The sequence below is a fragment of the Rhineura floridana genome, chromosome 7, assembly GCF_030035675.1.
Source record: "Rhineura floridana isolate rRhiFlo1 chromosome 7, rRhiFlo1.hap2, whole genome shotgun sequence".
In the NCBI taxonomy this organism is placed as follows: Eukaryota; Metazoa; Chordata; class Lepidosauria; order Squamata; family Rhineuridae; genus Rhineura; species Rhineura floridana.
In genome coordinates this window covers 146,904,799-146,925,185 of record NC_084486.1, presented here as the reverse complement: position 1 = coordinate 146,925,185, position 20,387 = coordinate 146,904,799, and the positions used below count along the sequence as shown (strand labels likewise).

The 20,387-nt window shown below is 43.6% G+C and overlaps 1 protein-coding gene across 1 annotated transcript in view; it reads right to left on the bottom strand.

Moving 5' to 3' along the window:
- Positions 1 to 3,604: 3,604 nt before the first annotated feature.
- LOC133389720 (uncharacterized) overlaps positions 3,605 to 20,387 on the bottom strand; it is a 91,646-nt gene continuing 74,863 nt past the window's right edge. The window contains 5 exon segments of the mRNA XM_061637746.1: positions 3,605 to 3,792; positions 6,446 to 6,587; positions 11,888 to 12,075; positions 13,721 to 13,862; positions 15,852 to 16,055. Coding sequence (XP_061493730.1) covers positions 3,605 to 3,792; positions 6,446 to 6,587; positions 11,888 to 12,075; positions 13,721 to 13,862; positions 15,852 to 16,055 — 864 coding nt within the window.

The following is a 20,387-nucleotide window of genomic DNA, read 5'->3' as shown; positions in this document are numbered from 1 at the left end:
TTATTGTATAGAAATAGAAGAGGATAATAAAAAAGGTAGAACAAGAGCCCTATTCCAAAAGATTAGAGAAATCAAAGGGAAATTCAAACCAAGAGCAGGAATGATGAATAATCAACAGGGGAACACACTGACTGACTGAGATAAAATAAAAGGAAGATGGAAGCAATACACCGAAGAATTGTATAAAAGAGATGCAAGGATGACAGATTTATTCAGGGAGGAACCGTATGAAGAAGAACCAGAAATCTTAGAATGTGGGGTGAAAGATGCACGTAAAATACTTGGAAGAAACAAATCACCAGGAATAGATGGCATACCAATAGAGTTGCTACAAGTTACTGAGATGGAATCTGTCTGAATTTTGATAACAAATTGTCAACAAATATGGAAAAGAAAACAATGGCCCACAGACCAGAAGCGTTCAATATACATCCCAATTCCAAAGAAAGTGGATCCCAGGGAATGCAGGAATTATCAAACTATTGCCTTAGTATCCCATGCAAGTAAGGTAATGCTCCAGATTGTACAATAAAGGCTCCTACCATATATGGAGCGAGAAATGCCAGATGTCCAAGCTGGATTTAGAAAGGGAAGAGGCACCAGAGATCATATTGCAAACATATGTTGGATGATGGAACGGACCAAGGAATTTCAGAAGAAAATCACCCTGTACTTTATAGATTACAGCAAAGCCTTTGATTGTGTAGATCACGAAAAACTATGGAATGCTTTAAAAGAAATGGGGGTGCCACAGCATTTGATTGTTCTAATGCGCAACTTATACTCTGGACAAGAGGCTCCTGTAAGGACAGAATATGGAGAAACTGACTGGTTCCCCATCAGAAAGGGTGTGAGACAGGGGTGTATTTTATCACCCTATTTGTTTAATCTGTATGCAGAACATATCATACGGAAAGCGGGATTGGACCAAGATGAAGGAGGTGTGAAAAATGGAGGGAGAAATATCAATAATTTAAGATATGCAGATGATACCATACTACAAGCAGAAACCAGTAATGATTTGAAACGAATGCTGATGAATGTTAAACAGGAAAGCACAAAAGTAGGACTACAGCTGAACGTCAAGAAGACTAAAGGAATGACAACAGAAGATTTATATAACTTTACAGTTGACAATGAGGACATTGAACTTGTCAAGGATTATCAGTACCTCGGCACAGTCATTAACCAAAATGGAGACAATAGTCAAGAAATCAGAAGAAGGCTAGGACTGGGGAGGGCAGCTATGAGAGAACTAGAAAAGGTCCTCAAATGCAAAGATGTATCACTGAACATTAAAGTCAGGATCATTCAGACCATGGTATTCCTGATCTCTATGTATGGATGTGAAAGTTGGACAGTGAAAAAAGCGGATAAGAGAAAAATCAACTCATTTGAAATACAGTGTTGGAGGAGAGCTTTGCAGATACCATGGACGGCAAAAAAGACAAATAATTGGGTGTTAGAACAAATTAAACCAGAACTATCATTAGAAGCTAAAATGATGAAACTGAGGTTATCATACTTTGGACACATAATGAGGAGACACGATTCTCTAGTAAAGACAATACTGCTGGGAAAAACAGAAGGGAGTAGAAAAAGAGAAAGACCAAACGAGATGGATTGATTCTTTAAAGGCAGCCACAGACCTGAACCTACAAGATCTGAACAGGGTGGTTCACGACAGATGTATTGGAGGTCGCTGATTCAGAGGGTCGCCATAAGTCGTAATCGACTTGAAGGCACATAACACACAACAGCCGTGCAGTGTAGTCCACTGGTAGTATTGCAGGTTGGGAATCAGGCGGAGGCTAAGAGCGTGGTTGACCATGCAAAGTGTTATACCTATATAGTGGCGGGCAGGTGTGGGGCAAGGACATTGCTCACACCAAGGATGACATAACTCTGGTCCAGAGGGGAAATGTGGCCCTCTCAGCCTCTCTAGCTGGCCCTTGGGACTCTCCCATGGCCAAACCCCTCACTGGGCCTGGGCCTGGGCCTCACTCTCCCTCAAGTGCTTTTGCCTACCTGGAATGTGTCCTTGAGCTCTTCTAAGCCCTCTTGCTCACCTGGATGGAGAGATGCACATGCAAAAACCTCTGACTTTTGCGTGGCAGGACTGACTGGACCCTACTGTACAAAGAGAGTCACAGCTGTTGCTGCACCCACTGCTGATGTGCAGTCCCTGGATGGTTGCCCCACTAGGCAATGTGGCTCTCCGGCTCAAAAAGGTTTCCCCTACTCCTTGGTTTACAACAGCCCTGCAGTGCTGTGCAGTGCTCTTATCTCCACGTTGAAGTGTGGGGGCTGAGCACAAAGAGCTGCATTCAACACACTGCTGTGAAGTTTCAAGCAGTGGTCTGCAATGGACTGGTTAGATATGGAACCTTATACGGGTGGATAGTGGTCCGAGAGGTGTATATATGTTCACAAAACATGCAAGGCTCCCTTTACACCTAGAAAAAGGAAAATCCAACAAGCTGAAAGTAGAAAAAAAATATGTGTTCAATTTATACCTTGCTTTTCCATGTGTAATTCTCAAGAGAGCTCATACCTATTGCAAAAGTATTGTCATTCATCGACCCAGAATCCTGTTAAGAAGCAGCTATTTTATTCCTCACAGTAAACATCTGTGTACAGTGCATGAAACTAGAAGACACCATTTGTCCAGATCATGAGCCAATGTTTCATGCTTCAGCGTTCGTCTGGCTAAAGGGCAAACATTCAAGGCAGAGAGGTAGCTGTGAGTTTTTTGCTGCAAAAACAATAAAAAGCCTTGTGACATTTTGAAGGCTAACAAATTTATTATGGTATAAGCATTTGTAGATACCTAGAAGATGCTTCTAGTTGGATTTTAGCCACCGTCCATTCTACAATCAATGCTTTAATGCTGACAAGTTTTTATTATTACTTAAAAGTATTTATTAACCACTTAATATTTTAAACATCTCTTAGTGCTAAACAATCTGCTGAAATTCTGCAAGGTGTAAAACCGAAGTTGCTGCTTATGATACTGTGCAGAATTCAGATCCTCAAGACATTCATTTTTTTATTTAAAGACAAAGCAAGTTCCTTGCCCTCATGGTTATGTATATGCTTGAGAATGTGTGGGAAGTGCCTTGTAAAGTCTCACAAGTGTTAAGGTCTACACAGTGATTCCTGATCCCCAAAAGCATCAGCATAAAAAGCTGAAAATGCTAAGGGGACAAATATATAATTAATGGCTCAGTGTGGTGGATTGATGGACTTATAGTTAAATGAGGAATAACAGCCTCTTGGTGGACACCTATTCAAGAAACTGTGGAACAGCTCCCCTACCAATGTGAAGTAGCTTAATAGTCATCCCCTCTCCCTGGGGAATTGCAGTTGAGTGTGAAGGTGGGATGGGTTAGTAGTTGGGGGCAGGAATCTTCCACAGAAAGTTCAGCACACACAGCAATTTACATTCTTTTGGGGAACCCATAACAGTCAAAATACTACAAAGGCGATACGAGTTTGTAGTGTGGATATGCCAAAAAAAAAATGACATGGCAATAACATACATAATAAAATATTTTTTTAAAACCAGAGGAGCTTTAAAACCAAATTTCTAGACTGCTGCATATTATGTCGTCTAGCGCGGAATTAAGCAGGCTTTGTATGGGTGAGGTTGCAGGCTGCTCCCCAGAATGGGTTCCCTGTTGATTTCCTCCACCCCTTCTGGCAGCTGAAATCTGAATGCCCGCAGGAGGCTGGTGAAGAGGATGAAGAGGGATGTTCTTGCCAACTTTTCCCCCAAACATACCCGGACACCTGCAAGATAAAGATGAGGACTAGTATATTGCGACAGCACACAGGTAAGAAAGCCAGGGTGACTCTAGATTAGGGATGGAATGATCTGTAAGTTTCAGTTCTCTCAGTTTCTCATTTTTCTAATCTTAAATTTGGTTCTCCACATTTTTGGAGCAATTTGTGAATTTTAAAAATAATCCTCATGAAAATTCTCCAGCATTTTAGTGCTAATTTCTCATAATAAATACATTTTTGTATGCAGTTTTGACTAATGCACGCATTATTTGTAAGCAATTTATCCTAGCAATGCATTTTTGTAAACATTGGTTGGAGAACTGCACCACAAAATTCGGATATGTGCAAATTTTGAGGGATGGCTACGTGTCGGTTCTCATATTGTTTCGGAAAATGCAAATTTGATAAATTGCTTTAAATGCGGACTGAATTTCTTTCCCATTCCTTCTCTAGATAAACTAGTTTGGGAGATTGAAGGGGTAGCAGAGGCTATTATTAATAGGGGAGCAAGGATTTTACCTACACAGTGGGGTGGCCTACTTTGCAGTCCTGTGTTTCAAGGGCAGTCTTGGGCTGCCCAGTCCAAGTCCAGTTTAAAGATAAAGAACCGTAAGAAGGGAGAGAGCACAAGGAGGTTGAAGCTGCCCATCAACAGGAAGCAGTCTAAGCAGGCACATGGGTGTCCTGGACGCAGCCTTCCCCACTGCGGTCAGGTGTATTGAATTTCTATTTAACTTGTAGTAATTACTTTTAAATTTGCTTCTATACAATATGCACATATATGCAAATCTGTGTCCTCTTCTGTCTTTTTTCATGGTGATCAGTAACTGACCACCCTACTGTACATTAATTAAATGTAATATTCTGTCTTCCTACTGCTGGAGGTGGGGATGAAGCTCCCCCTCATCCCCCCATTCTGCTGTGGGTCACCCTCTTGTCCCAAAAGCCAGAGATCTAAACTGCTTCCCTGCTCCCCTTCACACACTTGCTAAGGTGGCCATTTTGCCACTTGTTGGCTGTCCAGTTTCCTGCGTATTTTGGCATGTTCTCTGGTGAGGCTCACAGAACCTCTTGCCATTAGCAGGAACAGCGAGAAAGCAAGAGAGTACAGAAAGCCTGATGCTAAGCAGCCAGGATTGCTTTTCTTCTTATCAGTTTCTCCCTTCACTCTTTTGTATAATATAGTCCAGTTTTATAGCAATGGGGATAGTATAGAGCTAATCAGGGCACTGAGGCCTCACTCCTGCCCCTTAGAAACCTTATTCAGCCATTTTACTGGCTTTAAGGTTTTCATCTGACATTAGGTACATATTTTAACATGCATTTTTTTAAAAAAAATTTTTTTAACCCTTTTTAAAAGATGTTTTTAAAGCTTTTTTAAAAATGTTTTTAAAGTTGTTTTGTTTTAATATATTTTAAGGTCTGTTTTGATGATGTTTTGATGTTTCTTTAGCACTTTTGTTGCCGCCCTAGACTCCTGCTGGGAGGAAGGGCGGGATATAAATCAGATAATAAATAAAAAAAATATTTTTGCAGCCATAAGAACCAGAAACTTGCTTTAAAAAACAGGGCAGGGAAAATTGGTTCTCAGGAGGTTGTATTCTATACCCAGTACATTGGATGCCTTTTCTGCACGAAGAAACTGAATAAGGCTGCTTTCACATTGCACTTTATCTTACCTGGCAATTCTGTTTGATCTTTCACATGACATAAAACCTAATGTTGGAAATCTAGTGGAACATAGTGGACGTCTAGTGCCCATTTCCGTGATAAATTATTCCAGAAATAATCCATTTGTGAGCTCAGGAACCCAGAAAATTGCAGGAGTTTTGCTCTAGTTGCAGCTGCCCCCGTGACAGGCACCCCTGCAAGCAATGCATTCCTGCCCTTTAGGTGCATGCCAGTTTTTTTGACTTGACAAGAGTAGGCATGAGTGGGAACTTTCCCTTCCTCCTTTTCCCACCCACCCCCGCGTGTCCAGGCATGAACTTGTCCAGTGAATTATGAGGGAACTACAGTGTGTATGTGTATACCGGTGAGAGACAAAAATAAGACATTCATTGCAGCCATGTGAAAGACATTTGCACAAAATGCTGGCATAGTGACTGAAAAAGCCATGGTTCCTTAATACAGCAGATATAGCAGTGTGAAAGGAATTTAGAAATCAGGACGGAAGTGCTGCCATTTTAATCTCCAAACCTGATGCAATAAGTCCCATGTGAGAAAGCAGCCTAAGAAAGGCCAAAGATCCATCTCATCCAGCATCCTGTTCTCACAGTGACCAGCCAGATGCCTCTGGGAAGCCCACAGGCAGGATCTGCCCACAATGAATGAATGAATGAATATTTATTTTTACCCCGCCCTTTTTCCAAAACTGGAACTCAGGGCGGCTTACAAATAAAAACTACACATAGGTAAAAAAACATACAAAAATATACAATTAAAATAGAATTAAACTATTCGTGACATTAAAACCATGAAACATACACTTAAGATACTAAGACAATTTAAAACATTACAAATAGGACCATAGAACAATACAATAGACCTTATGAGGCCCTATCTTAAACATCTTAGACCCAAGCTGGTGGCCATCACTCCTCTGAGATTTGAGGCAGACACACAGCCCTGCATAGGAGTGAAGCACCATGTTCCTTACCTGCCGAGAAGGCTAAGAAAGCTTCCTTCTTCACGAAATTCCCGTTCTTGTCCAGGAAGTGGCCTGGGTTGAACTTGCGTGGAGTTTCCCAGTGCGCAGGGTCGTAATGAACGGAGAATATGTTTGGGAAAATAATGGTGCCCTAAACAGAAATGATACTCTGTGAGGCTGAAGGCTTAGGCGCTTTGGCACAACTGATAGACAGCGCAACAGCAGCATCATTCATGGCTTCTCCTTCCAGACTGACAGGACCGCCAATGGAAGCAATGGGAGGGCATGGTGAAGCACCCAGCAGCCATGGTGGCTGGTGCCCACTGAAACTGGCAGGGCGGAAGTCGGGGAGCCCAACAGTAGGTAGCCAATGAGAGGCAAAGCCAGCCTGATCTAAAGATGTTGCCATCCTTCTGTCTGCTGAGTTCTACAAGGGACAACCCTGAGATTTAGGCGGAGGAAACTGCCATGGGCAGTGCCACCCCCTGGACTGGACATGATTAAGAAGACAGGCAGGTGGGGTCTGGCTGAGGGCAGCCTGAGGTTGGTGGGTCCCTAATGGGTCAGTCTCCGCTGCCCAGCAGACACTACAGATCTGATTAATAGTAACATATACCGGTAATAATAGTTTTGTTCAATGCTTTTGCTATAGTCAAAGCTGTACAGTCTTTTGTAGCTTTGCCTTCTATCCAATCACTGCAGGTATCCACACAAACAAAAAGAAATTGATGGCCATTACTAGTCCTTTTTAGGGGACCAATAAAATCTATATGGCCCATTTTGAAGGAAAAAAACATTTAATTAATTTAATTCCTCTAATTATTGTCTCACTGGGTGACCTTGGGCCAGTCACTGCCTCTCAGCCTCAGAGGAAGGCAATGGTAAACCACCTCTGAATACCGCTCACCATGAGAACACTATTGCCCTCCCCAGTAGCCACTATGCTATTAGGCTACCTGCTTCCATTCCAGCTGGTCATGATAAGAACTGTAATTTAAGAACCGGTGCCTGAGCGTGCTTTTCCCCTTGTTCTTCCCTGTCCCTTTTCCCTCATGTGTCGCGCATCTTACATTGTTAGCCTAAGAGCAGTTATTTTAACTTTTGTAAATTGCATTTTGTAAATTGTATTGTTTTATTGATGTATTTTATATTGTATTTTTACATTTGTGTTTTTTGTAAGCCGCCTTGAGGGCCTTTGGCCGAAAAGTGGGATATAAATAAATAATAATAATAATATTCATAGGGTCTCCATAAGTTGGGATCGACTTGAAGGCACTCCATTGCCATTTTCATTGGTTCACAAAAGATAAACAACTCCACTGCCCCCATGCCCCCCTTATAATTCAAATACATAAAAAGTAGTAGAACTGTCAGGAGTTAGCTGGGTTAATCATCATTTAATTGTTCAAAAACATTCTCTGTAATTATTATTTCAATTGCAATCCTGATGTCTCTAGTGCATGTTTTGATGATATTACTGGCTTATGTTATTATTACACATTATCAGGATTAATTAGCTCCAGTCTGTACATCCACATTTAATCCAACTGCCTTATGCAAGCCTAGCATATCTAATCATATATGAATTAGATTATGTTTTATCCTTCAAAATGGACCATATAGGACTATTGTAGGGACTTTGACCTTGTTTAATAACCCTTTATTACTTGCATATTCAAAAAACAATGGAAGATCCATTAACAAAACAATTAATTGATAAGGGAGGCCAGTGAGATAAATATCTCCCCATGATCTTAGTGACCATGATAGCTTTGAGAACTGTTGGAAGTAATTATACTCCTTTTGAACTAATGACAGGCAGAGCAATGAGGACACCAGAATTCTTGTATGCACCTGAATTCCTATATCCTGAATGGGTGAAACAAGAAATTTGGTTAGCCAAAATAGTTCCTCCTTTGCAACTGATGTGGCAGGAAGAAAATGACAAAAGGAAAAGGGAAGAACAGACTGGGTGCTGCCAAGCCTCGAGCCTTGGTGCAGGGCGCTGATTGTGGGGCAGAGCGTACCCCAGACAGCAAAGGGAGGGAGGATTTAGTATCCTCCCGTCCATGCCCCAGCTCTCATGAGATCACCCACAATCCCAGGCAGTCTCGCGAGGGCAGCTAAGGGAGCCAGGCCCAGGCCTTTAAAGGCCCCAGTCTGCTGAGAGCCGGCCTCTTTCTTCATGCACTGGCTTTCCCAGCCACCCTCCCTCAGTCTTAAGGCATCACTGAGCTGTGTTTAAATGAATCGCTGGTTGACAGGGCTGGATAGGAATTTTTCCTCTCAATGAATATGGCCCCATTGTTGAGCAGGTTTTTTCACCTATCCTTCAGTGGTTCGCTGTGCAGTTGCTAGGTGTTCATTCACCTGTGTCACAGCTTTAGGCGGAAGTGGCATTGGGCAGGATCAATCATAAGGGGGACTCCCATAAGGAGTCCAGTGGGGAACACGATGGCCACACCCCTAGCTTGGGAGGGCGCCACGTCATGCAGCTCACAACCCCTCCCACTGGTTGGTCGGCGGGACCATGGGTGCCTCGGATTCATGCCCCACTTGGGTCTAAAGCGGGCCAACTCCCAAAGGTTGTTCCTGTTGGAAATGGGGCAAGAGGAACTCCTGTTTTGTTCTTTTGTTTAAGCTCCAGAAGGGAGATGGAGCTAGGGTCCTCCAGATGGATAGGCTTTGTTTACCTTTTACCTGTGATGCTCTGACTGACTTCCTTCCGTTGTTAGACTGATAGTCTTTGGGAAGCTTATCTGCCCCCCCTCCTTCCACCCTTTCTGCTCTTCTCCACTGCCTGGGAGAGAGGAGACACCTTTGTCTCTGCTCTCTCTCTCCTAGCCATGAGGGCAATTCCCAAGCCTGGGCATTGCAGCTCCAACTTAGTTAGAACTAGTTATGCCTTTCTATCTACTATGTATTTTTATAAATAAAGTAGCTTTTCTTATTTTACTAAGTCTTAAGTTTCAGTGATCTCAGTGCAGGGTAAAAGCCTGCTTTCTTAGGTAAACACACACACTGGCACACACACATTTCAGACTGCTGTCGTTCTCTGCTTAACAAATATACACATTTACACAACAACAGTTCCCAACTACTTGTTGGGTTGATTCAGCATTCCTCCAGCAAGGGCTGCTGGAATGAAGCGGATCCTGGCCCTACTGCCATCCCAACCCCGCTTTACTTGCTCTACTCAATAAAGTTGTGGCCCCACTTCACCCAAAAAACCTGTGTCTGGCTGTGTCATTTCCGTTGGGGGACATGATGCTTCTACCACACAGCGAGATTTGGTTATGCTTATGGAATTAATATCAGAGAAGATAGCCGGGTCAAAATCAGATAAAATATATAGCTAATCCAGAAGCAGTTTTAATAACTACCCCCAAATGGGATGTTTGGAGACATTCTGATCAAGTCAAATGGTTTGTTCCCAAAACAGATCTGGCGGATCATGGCTAATTATATCTGCTTTTCCCTTCCAAATGCCTACGGAGCTACCAGTTCCACAAAGGAGTGAGGGAGTGCCAATGTATCGCAGAATTGAACTTGAAGTTGGGTTACCTTATTGTAGTTTCCAAACGCTTACTTATTTCATCTGCTTTTTCTCACAGCTTTCTCCTGCTGATAAAGATCCTGGGAGGAGGTTGGAAGAGGGAGGCATGAACGTGTTTTGGGGTTTGGATTTTACATCTGTCCAGAAGGGTCTGATTGTTGATGCCATTATGATTTGGTAATAAAAACTTTTCATGGAGTCTCTGTAGTCAGACTTTCCCCCCCATCTAACTAGAAGGCATGATCTTAAATATTTTTGGGGTGTGGTCATGTACCCCATCAGAATACCAATATAATTTATTGGTTGGCTTCTCATAAATAAGTCACCCAATATATGGACCTACTTGCAGCAAAAGATGGAAGAGAGTTAGGCTGCAATGCAAAACACACTGATCTGGGAGTAGGTCCCATTGACCCAATGGAGCTTACTTCTGGGTAAACATGTATAGGATTGCAGCCTTAGTTTCTGTAGCCAGGTTTTGAATGTATTATACTCAGGTTTATTGAGATGTTAACTGTTCCAAGTACAGATGAACTTATGCATAGAAGGTGTTCTTGGGTCACCTACTCACTGGGCCAAATCTAGACTCTGAGGGCAACCAGTTGGCTGCTCTTTTTAAAGGCAAAAGAGATGCATGTGAGGCAGGAGTGTAGTTGTCTGGGGTCTCAGGGGGTCTTAGACCCTTTACTTTTTGGGGAGCAGGGTCCCAGCAGAGTCCCTGTGTCTCCAGCATTGTATGAGCCAATCAGCATGAAAAAGGACTGTATTAGTCACTGGGAAGAGTCTTCTAACATGCTTCCTTGTCCTTTCCTGCTGATTGGAGCCAATCAAAGTGAAAGGAGATGAGTCAGCCACTGAGAAGTCTCTTTTCTGTAGCTAACATTCATGCTTATTGGCTCCTAGAGTCACCTGTTGTGGGAGGAGACATTCACAAGGATCTCATTTAGCTAAAAAGGGGGCGTGGCTATGACTTTGATGAAGGGACTTCTGAATTTGACACTACACTACTGATGTGGAGGCACTGCTGGGTCACAGCAATGGAACATGCTAGCTCTTGGCTTTGTGGGATTACCCTCTGTTGCCCGCCTGAAAGTGACTCTCTCCAGTATTCTATGTGTTGACGAAAGCCTAAAATGACAAAGAGCTCCCTCCTCCCTGACCAGAAGCAGATATTTGGACCCATCTTTTGCTCCTTGCCTGTTAAGCCTCCACTTCCCCACGAGGGCCAGGGAGGGGGGAGACACGAGTTCCAGGTTTCCCAGCTGTCAGAGGGCATGGAAGACCAAGGAATTGTTGAGTCTGAGCAAGACCTTGGGAGGGGGAGTGAGTTTGACTCCGGGCCAGTTCCCACGAATGGCGCGGCCTCGGAAGTGGAGAGCGTGCCGCCCCCCGACAGGTTGGAGGAGCTGTTGGAAGATGTTCCAGAGGGGGCGGTGACTCCCCCTTTGCCAAGCGATTCCCGGGATGCCTCGAGCGCGTCACTGCCCCCTGACCTCGAGCCGGTTGCTAAGGAGATGGTTCTTTCGGAGGAGCCATTGGAAGCACACACCCCGTCACCCCGCTCTCAATGCCGCGAGAAGCGGACAGGGCAGAGGCAGGACTTGCGGAGGAGCCAGAGATTACGATCTAAAACTTTCCCTACTTAAGACTGCAGCTCCCTGGGTTAAGTTGCTGTCAGCTTTCTTCATGCGTTGCAGAGCATGTCTAGAGTGCAGTTCGGGACTTCTAGTGAGCTAGCTTAGAGATTTCTATGAAGCGCACTGCTTTTGATGTATCTATTACTTTAATAAAACAAGATTTGATTGCACCTGCGTCTCAGCCTCGTGAATCCCGCTCTGAACAGCACATTGCCTCATGGCAGTGGACAAAGAGAGTAAGCTCTCATTAACACGCACCTTGCGGATGGGTATGCCTTGCAGTGTTGTGTCCTTGCTACACTTGTGCATGACCCCAATTGCGGACATGCTGCTGTATCTCTGAGTTTCGTGGAGCACCGCATTAGTGAAGGGCAGGATTTCCCGGTCCTCGTAGTGGATGACATGGGACGGGCCCAGGACGGTGTCCAGCTCCTCCTGCACTTGCTCTGCCAGAGAAATACTTGGACATTGATGGAATTCTTTAACTTAAGGCGAGTGTTACCTCTTTACATGTGGCTTCCCAATTAGTGACCTTGCTGAAATTGCCGGATTTGGAAGAACGTGGTTTTTTTGTATCAGGTAATGTCTGGAACCACTACAAATCAAACATTATATCCCTCCAAGTAATTCTACAGTTTGGACCCAAACAAATATGAAATTTTGGTGCATAGAATAGTTGAATCTCTTTTTAGTCCAGACTGGAACACAGATTGTTGTTGATGAGTAGTGGAGAACCTTTTCTCATTCCAAGGGCTGAATTCCCTTCTGGGAAATAGACTGAGAGCCATGTGCCAATGGTGGGCAGGCCCAGGGACAAAAGTGGATTGAGCAACAAATGTCAGTTTTTACCTTTGCACAGTAGGCTAGTTTGTACACACAAACCTACTTCTATCCTCTAGGGATGTGGGAGAAATTTGGTTCAGTGTGCATTTAAAGCCATATTTATCAAATTCACAGGGTCCAAAACAATATGAGAACCAAAACACAGTCAACCTTCACAATTCACACTTACCTGAATTTTGTAATGCAATTTTCCTACCAAAATGTTTACAAAAATGCACTTATCGGGAAGATTGGCTTAATAATGAATATATTAGTGAAAGTAGCATATAAAAATGTGTTACATTAGGAGAAATTACTTGCAAAAATGTGTACATTAGTAAAAACTGCATTCACAAATAGGTTTATTAGGAAAAAAATTGCACTAAAATGCTGAAGAATTTTCATGAGGATTTTTTAAATTCGCAAATTGCTGCAGAAATGTGGAGAACCTAATTTAATATTGGAAAAAATGAGAAGCCGAGAGAAATGAAATTGACAGATTCTTTCCTCCCTACTCTCTTCCATCAAGGGAAACATTCTCAGAGTTCAAGGATGCTTTCCAGCCAGGCAAAAACACTTGGGGTGTGAAGCAGGGCCAGTGAGCAGTGTGACATATAGAGGGCCACATTTGGCCCCCGGGCCTAAGGTTACCCACCTCTGACATAGACAGAAGCAACCCCTCCCCCCCAAAAAACCCTCAAGGGCTCTAGTGATGAGTGGGCGCTCCTGCATCTTGGGAGGGGGGTAACCATTGACCTCACACAGTTTATGAAGCAGGGTGGTTTTTTAAAATCTTTAAAATCTCATTATAAACTAAGAGGTGAAGATAACATAGGCTAAGGGAACAGCTAGCAGAGAGTGCATTGAAAATAAGTGGTGGCTGGTGGCTCCATGTTACTGGGGCAGTGGAATCCACCCCGGGTTTTAGCCCTGGGCAAGGTTTTTTTTGCCCATTAATATAACATCTTCCCCCATTCAGAGTGTGTCACTCTTGTAACGCTTCACAATCCATACTCGGCCTTCCCTGTTGCTTTTCTAAGGGTGGGGAGAACGGTGGAGCAGGAGGCTAAATTCGAACCTCTGGCACTTCTGGAATCAGCGCAAGGCCCTTCATAATGTCCATAGGCTCTTGTGGCTAACAGGTTGTACCCTGCGCTGGTGGTGGTGGCTATACTTTAGACATCCTTATTGACTAGCAATTGTACAAAATTAACGCAATCTGATTAAACAGGGAGGAAAACAAGATTGCAGGCAGTGTAACTGACAAACCTTGTATCTCTGGGTACGCCATCATGTAGAGAAGTGCCCAGTTCAAAGAAATGGCGGTTGTGTCTGAGCCTGCGATGAAGAGATCTGTGACCACTGCAACCATGTTGGGTTCTGTAAATATCGAGGCGGGGCCATCTTCGCCCTGCCAATGGGAAAGCAGAGAGATTGATGTAAGGGAAAGGCTGTAGCTCAGGGAGGTGGCACCAGCCTTGCATGCAGAAGGTCCCACATTCAATCCCCAGCATCTCCAGGAAAAGCTGGGACAGAATCTTGGTCTAAAACTCTGGAGAGCCAGTCAGTGTAGATAAACTGAGCTAGATGGACCAACTGACTCAGTATAAGCAGAGCTTGGAAAAGTTACTTTTTTGAACTTCAACTCCCATCAGCCCCAGCCAGCATGGCCACTGGATTGGGCTGATGGGAGTTGTAGTTCAAAAAAGTAACTTTTCCAAGCTCTGATTTAAGATATATACATTTTAGAATTTATCCTATTCTCCTGGCTGTAATTTGTTTTAACTGATTTCAATATGAAGAACACTAGAAGAGCCTGCTGGATCAGGCCAATGGCCCATCTAGTTCAGCATCCTGTTCTCACAGTGGCCTCCCAGATGCCTCACTCGGTGGGAGGCTTGAAAGCAGGACCTGAGCGCAAGAGCACTCTCTCCCCAGGAGCTGGTATTCAGAAACATATTGCCTCCGATGATGACGTACGGGAGCTTCCTCTGTGCCTAAAAGGTGACAGGCATGTGCATGTGATTCTTAATCACTGGGAAAGCACCATACGGGGAGGGTTGTTGCAACTTATTCCATAATAATATGGAAGTTGTAATCACTGTTTTTTAATAATGTTATTTGTAAATTGTATTGTTTTATTGATCTATTCCTATTTTTTTGTTTTTCTTGTAAGCCGCCTTGAGGGCCTTTTGGCCATAAGGCGGGATATAAATAAACTATAACAACAACAACTTGCACAATGCATAGAGTTGTACTGTGCATACACACTCCACACGCCCATAGAGACACAAACGAAGCCCTGCAAGAAACATCAGGGGCACAATGCCCTCCTTTCACACAAACTCTGGTTTCCTGTCACAGAAATCTGTCAGTGTGGGATCCCCCTAAGGCAATAACCAGACTTGACAAAACTGTGTGGTCAGTGGCCTGACCATGCGTTCCCATGAGGCCTAACTGCCTGAAAGAAAGGCCAGCAGCTACAATGAAAGAGAAACGGATGGGCCTCTGCTTGAGATGCCCCCCCTTTCATGGAACTCAAGATAAAAGGTAGACCGTTACCCTCCCTCTCTCAGCTAAGAACGTTGTGTAACCCAGATGATGTCTGTGTGTGGCCTGGAGACTGACGGAGAGTAGGGATGGGAATATCTGCCAGTTTTGCTTGTCTCCGTTTCTCATTGTTCTTCATGAAAATTCTCCAACATTTTAGTGTAAATTTCTCCCAATAAAAAACATTTTTGTAGTGAGTTTTGTGACGGGGGTCTACTTGCTCCAGGTTTACTATTGGGCCTAGATGGGCAGTAGAGGGTCTACTGGGTCACTTGGCTTGTTGCCATTCCATCAGGCTGCAGAGCAAAGGGAGAGAAGCAGCTCTAGTGGCAGCCATTCCATCAGGTTATCAGGTTTCATAGAATCATAGAGTTGGAAGGGGCCTTGTAGGCCATCGAGTCCAACCCCCTGCTCACCGCAGGAAATCCACAGCTAGAGCATCTCCCGCAGATAGCTGTCCAGCCTCTGCTTGAAGACATCCAGCGAAGGGGATCCCACCACCTCCCTAGGCAGTCGGTTCCATTGCCGAACTGCCCTTACTGTCAAGAAGTTCCTTCTAATGTCCAATCTGAATCTATGCTCCTGCAACTTAAAACCATTAGACCTAGTCCTACCCTCTGGGGCAGCAGTGAACAAATCTGTACCCTCCTCTATGTGACAGCCCTTCAGGTACTTAAAGAGTGTAATCATGTCGCCCCTCAGCCTTCTCTTCACCATCCATCCAAGCTGGTTGCTATACGAACAGCAACTTTAAGAACTGGTGCCTGAGCTTGTTTTTTAACCTCCTCCTCCTCCATCCCTCCTCATCCCTTTTTCTTTTTTTACCACCCACAAGTCACTGCATTGGTACCTTTTCTCTAGTGTTTGTTTTCTCCAGCTGAGCAAGATATGAGTCGATAAAGTCTGGAGGCTGTTCGGGCGACCTGGTCCTCCCATGGCGTTCAATCTCCTCCTCAATCAGTCTTACTAGATCTTTCCAGTGTGCCAGCGCTATCAGCGATCTGTTCAGGAGAGGTTGTAGGTGCTTCATCACCGCTGGAAAAGCATCATAGAGCTACGGATAAGCACAACACCCCAAGGACATTAGGATTTATAAAGGAGGTCTTTCAAAGCCTTATTTCTATGGATGTACTTCAAAGCCCTTAGATGATCCCAAAGAGATCAGGCTCTTAGCCCAGAACTAAAACTTGGGGAGATGTCTACATCATGGGTAGCCAACAGGCTGCCCTCCAGACGTTGTTGGGTTACACCTCCCGTCATCCCTGGCCACTGATCGTGTTGCTGGGGCTGATGGGAGTTTTTGCAACAACATCTGGAGGGTGCCATGTTGGCAACTCCTGGCCTGCATCTACAATGTCTACAGCCTCAAGCCAGCTGTACACCACCTCAGGCTACTGATGCCGCAGATGGCCCACAACTGTGTGCTTGCAAGTCAGGAATGCTGGCTCGAATCCAGCTGAGAATTAGGGACGGGGAAAATATTTGATTCAGTTAACTTTTAAAGCCGAGTCTATGACATTCGACATCCAAAACAGTATGACAACTGAAACACAGCAATCCTTTGAAATTCGCATTTGTTAGGGATGGAAAGACCAGTCTGTTTCAGTTCTCTCAGTTTCTCATTTTTCCAATGTTAAATTCACTTCTCTACATTTCTACAGTAACCTGCGATTTTTTTAAAAAAAAAATCCACATGAAAATTCGTTACCATTTTAGTGTGAATTTCTCCAAATAAAGACATTTTTGTAAGCAGTTTTGACAAAGGTACACATTTTTACAAGCCATTTCTCATCATTTCATGCCTTTTTGCATGTTATTTTCACTCATGTATTTGTTTTCATGCACACTTTCCCCTACTACATGCATTTTTGTACATGTTGTTTAGTTGGCGAACTGCATTCCAAAATTCTAATAAACGCGAATTTCGAAGGACAGCTGTGTTTCGGTTCCCATATTGTTTTGGAAAGTGTGAATTTGATAAATTTTGCTTGAAATGCAAACTGAACTGAAATTCTCATCCATCCCTAGCACGTGAAAACTACGTACAAAAATGTGTTTATTAGGAGAAATTTACACTAGGATCCTGAAGAATGTTGTTGTTGTTATGTGCTTTCAAGTCGATTACAACTTATGGCGACCCTATGAATCAGCGACATCCAACAGCATCTGTCATGAACCACCCTGTTCAGATCTTGTAAGTTCAGGTCTGTGGCTTCCTTTATGGAATCAACCCATCTCTTGTTTGGCCTTCCTCTTTTTCTACTCCCTTCTGTTTTTCCAAGCATTATTGTCTTTTCTAGTGAATCAGGTCTTCTCATGATGTGTCCAAAGTAGGATAACCTCAGTTTCATCATTTTAGCTTCTAGTGACAGTTCTGGTTTAATTTGTTCTAACACCCAATTATTTGTCTTTTTCGCAGTCCATGGTGTGCGCAAAGCTCTCCTCCAACACCACATGTCAGATGAGTTGATTTTTCTCTTACCCACTTTTTTCACTGTCCAACTTTCACATCCATACATGAGTTTCCCCCCCCAAAAATGCAAAATTGCTACAGAATTGTGGAGAGTTGAATTTAAGATTGGAAAAATGAGAAACAGAGGGAAATGAAATTAACAGATCCTCCAGTCTCTACTCAGAACAGACCTGTTAGTCATGTCCATTGTTTTCAATGGGTCTACGCTGAGTAAGACTAACATTCTACACAACCCTTAGTCAGGGACTCTCTGCCCATGTGTCTCAGCTCCCTGGCTGCTTCTCTGGTGCCCTTCAACACCCTCCTGCTCTTCAAGACCACTTGGGCTGAAATAGCAGGGATGGGGGAGAAATTTGGTTTGGTAAATACCTAATTCACCCTTTCTGGAACAATACCAAAGCTCTCAAGTTCAAGCCCCTCCCTGGGCAGCCACTGCCAGTCAGTGCAGGGAGTACTGAGCCAGATGGGCCAATTGCTCTGACATAGTCAGTAGTGTAGTGGCAAGTTCAGAAGTGCAGGGTCTCTTCGTGTTAGCCACAGCCACCCCACCCCCCTTTTTGCTGCTGATTTGAGAATGAGAGCCTTCTCCCACAACAGACATTCCCTAGGAAACAATAAGCATGAATGGGGAAAGTGTTAGCTACTGAGAAGAGTCTTCTCAGTGGCTGACTCACCTCTGTTCACCCTGATTGGCTACAATCCACAGGAAAGAACAAGGAAGGTTATAAGACTCTTCTCAGTGTCCAGTGAATCAGCCAACATGCTGATTGGCTAGCAGGATGCTGGAGACATAGGGGCCCCAAAAAGTAAGGGGTCTAAGGCCCCCAGAGACCCTGGATTGCTACACCCCTGGACAGAGTTTGGAAAAGTTACTTTTTTGAACTACAACTCCTATCAGCCCAATCCAGTGGCCATGCTAGCTGGGGCTGATGGGAGTTGTTCAAAAAAGTAACTTTTCCAAGCTCTGCCCCTGGATGCAGTAAAAGGCAGCTTCCTAAAATGCAAACCAAAACACAGCTTTCCATTGAAAGTCATAGTTCTCCAAATTTTGTAATGCAGTTATCTAACCATAAAATAATAAAATGGTTAAAGAGAGAAGGAAAGCAAAAGCAAAAGGGACAGAAACATGGTTAGAACCCTAAATGCAACAATACAGCGACTAGTATGTAGGGAGAAGGAGAACTATTACAATTATTGTATAGAAATAGAAGAGGACAACAAAAAGGGTAGAACAAGAGCCCTATTCCAAAAGTTTAGAGAAATTAAAGAGAAATTTAAACCAAGAGTAGGGATGCTGAATAATCAACAGAGGAACACACTGACTGACTGAGATGAAATAAAAGGAAGATGGAAGCAATACACCAAAGAACTCTGTAAAAGAGATGCAAAGATGACAGATTCATTCACAGAGGAACTGTATGATGATGAACCAGAAATTTTAGAATGTGAGGTGAAAGCTGCTCTTAAAATACTTGGAAGAAACAAATCCCCCGGAATAGATGGCATACTAATAAAGTTGCTCCAAGCTACTGAGACTGAATCTGTCCAAATTTTGACAAAAATTTGTCAAGAAATATGGAAAACTAAACAATGGCCCACAGACTGGAAGCATTCTATATACATCCCAATTCCAAAGAAAGGGGATCCCAGGGAATGCAGTAATTATCGAACTATTGCCTTAATATCCCATGCAAGTAAAGTAATGCTCAAGATTGTACAACAAAGGCTCTTACCATATATAACTATCCTAAATGTCTTTGCAGAAGCATATGAAAAGCTTGTCCTTTCGCTTAATATAAAAAACCCCAAAGTGCTTCATCAGCAAGTGCGAACCAATCCCTCTGTAGCACCACCAATCCAGCTTAATGGTGCAATGCTGAGAATGTCGATGACTTTTCTTATCTTGGCAGCCATCTCTCTGTAAAAGCTGACATTGACGCTCTTAGCAGCCATCTCTCTGTAAAAGCTGACATCGACGCTGAAATTCAGCATCATCTGAGCTCTGCAAGTGCCGCATTCTTCCGAATGAAGCATAGAGTGTTTGAGGATCGGGATATTCTCAGGAAGACCAAAATGCTTATTTACAAAGCCATTGTACTACCGACCTTACTGTACGCCTGTGAAACATGGACCATCTATAAACGCCACTCCCAACTTCTTGAAAGATTCCACCAATGCTGCCTCTGGAAAATTCTGCAAATTACTTGGGAAGACAGGCAGACTAATGTTAGCGTATTGGAAGAAGCAAAGACTACCAGTGTCGAAACAATGATCGTTCAACATCAAGTTCGCTGGACCGGCCACGTTGTTCTAATGCCTGATCACCGTCTTCCAAAGCAGCTACTTTATTCCCAACTTAAAGATGGAAAATGGAATATTGGTGGACAGCAAAAGAGGTTTAAAGATGTTCTCAAAGCTAATCTTAAAAAATGTAACATGAGCATCAAGAACTGGGAAGCCTTGGCCCATGCGCGTCCCAGTTGGAGTTTGGCCATTATCAAAGGTGCTATGGACTTTGAAGAAGCACGAGTACAGGGTGAAAGGGACAAACGAGCTAAGTGGAAGGCACGTCAAGCAAATCCTCATCATGACCACCTTCCATCTGGAAACCTATGTCCTCACTGTGGGAGGCTGTGTGGATCCAGAATTGGCCTCCACAATCACTTACGGACCTACTGTTAAAGACCTTACCCTGGAAGACAATCTTACTCGGTCACGAGTGATCGCCAATAATGAACCACCATATATAGAGTGAGAAATGCCAGGTGTCCAAGCTGGATTTAGAAAACGAAGAGGTACCAGAGATCATATTTCACACATAAATTGGATAATAGAATGTACCAAGGAATTTCAGAAGAAAATCACCCTGTGCTTAATAGATTACATCAAAGCCTTTGACTGTGTAGATCATGT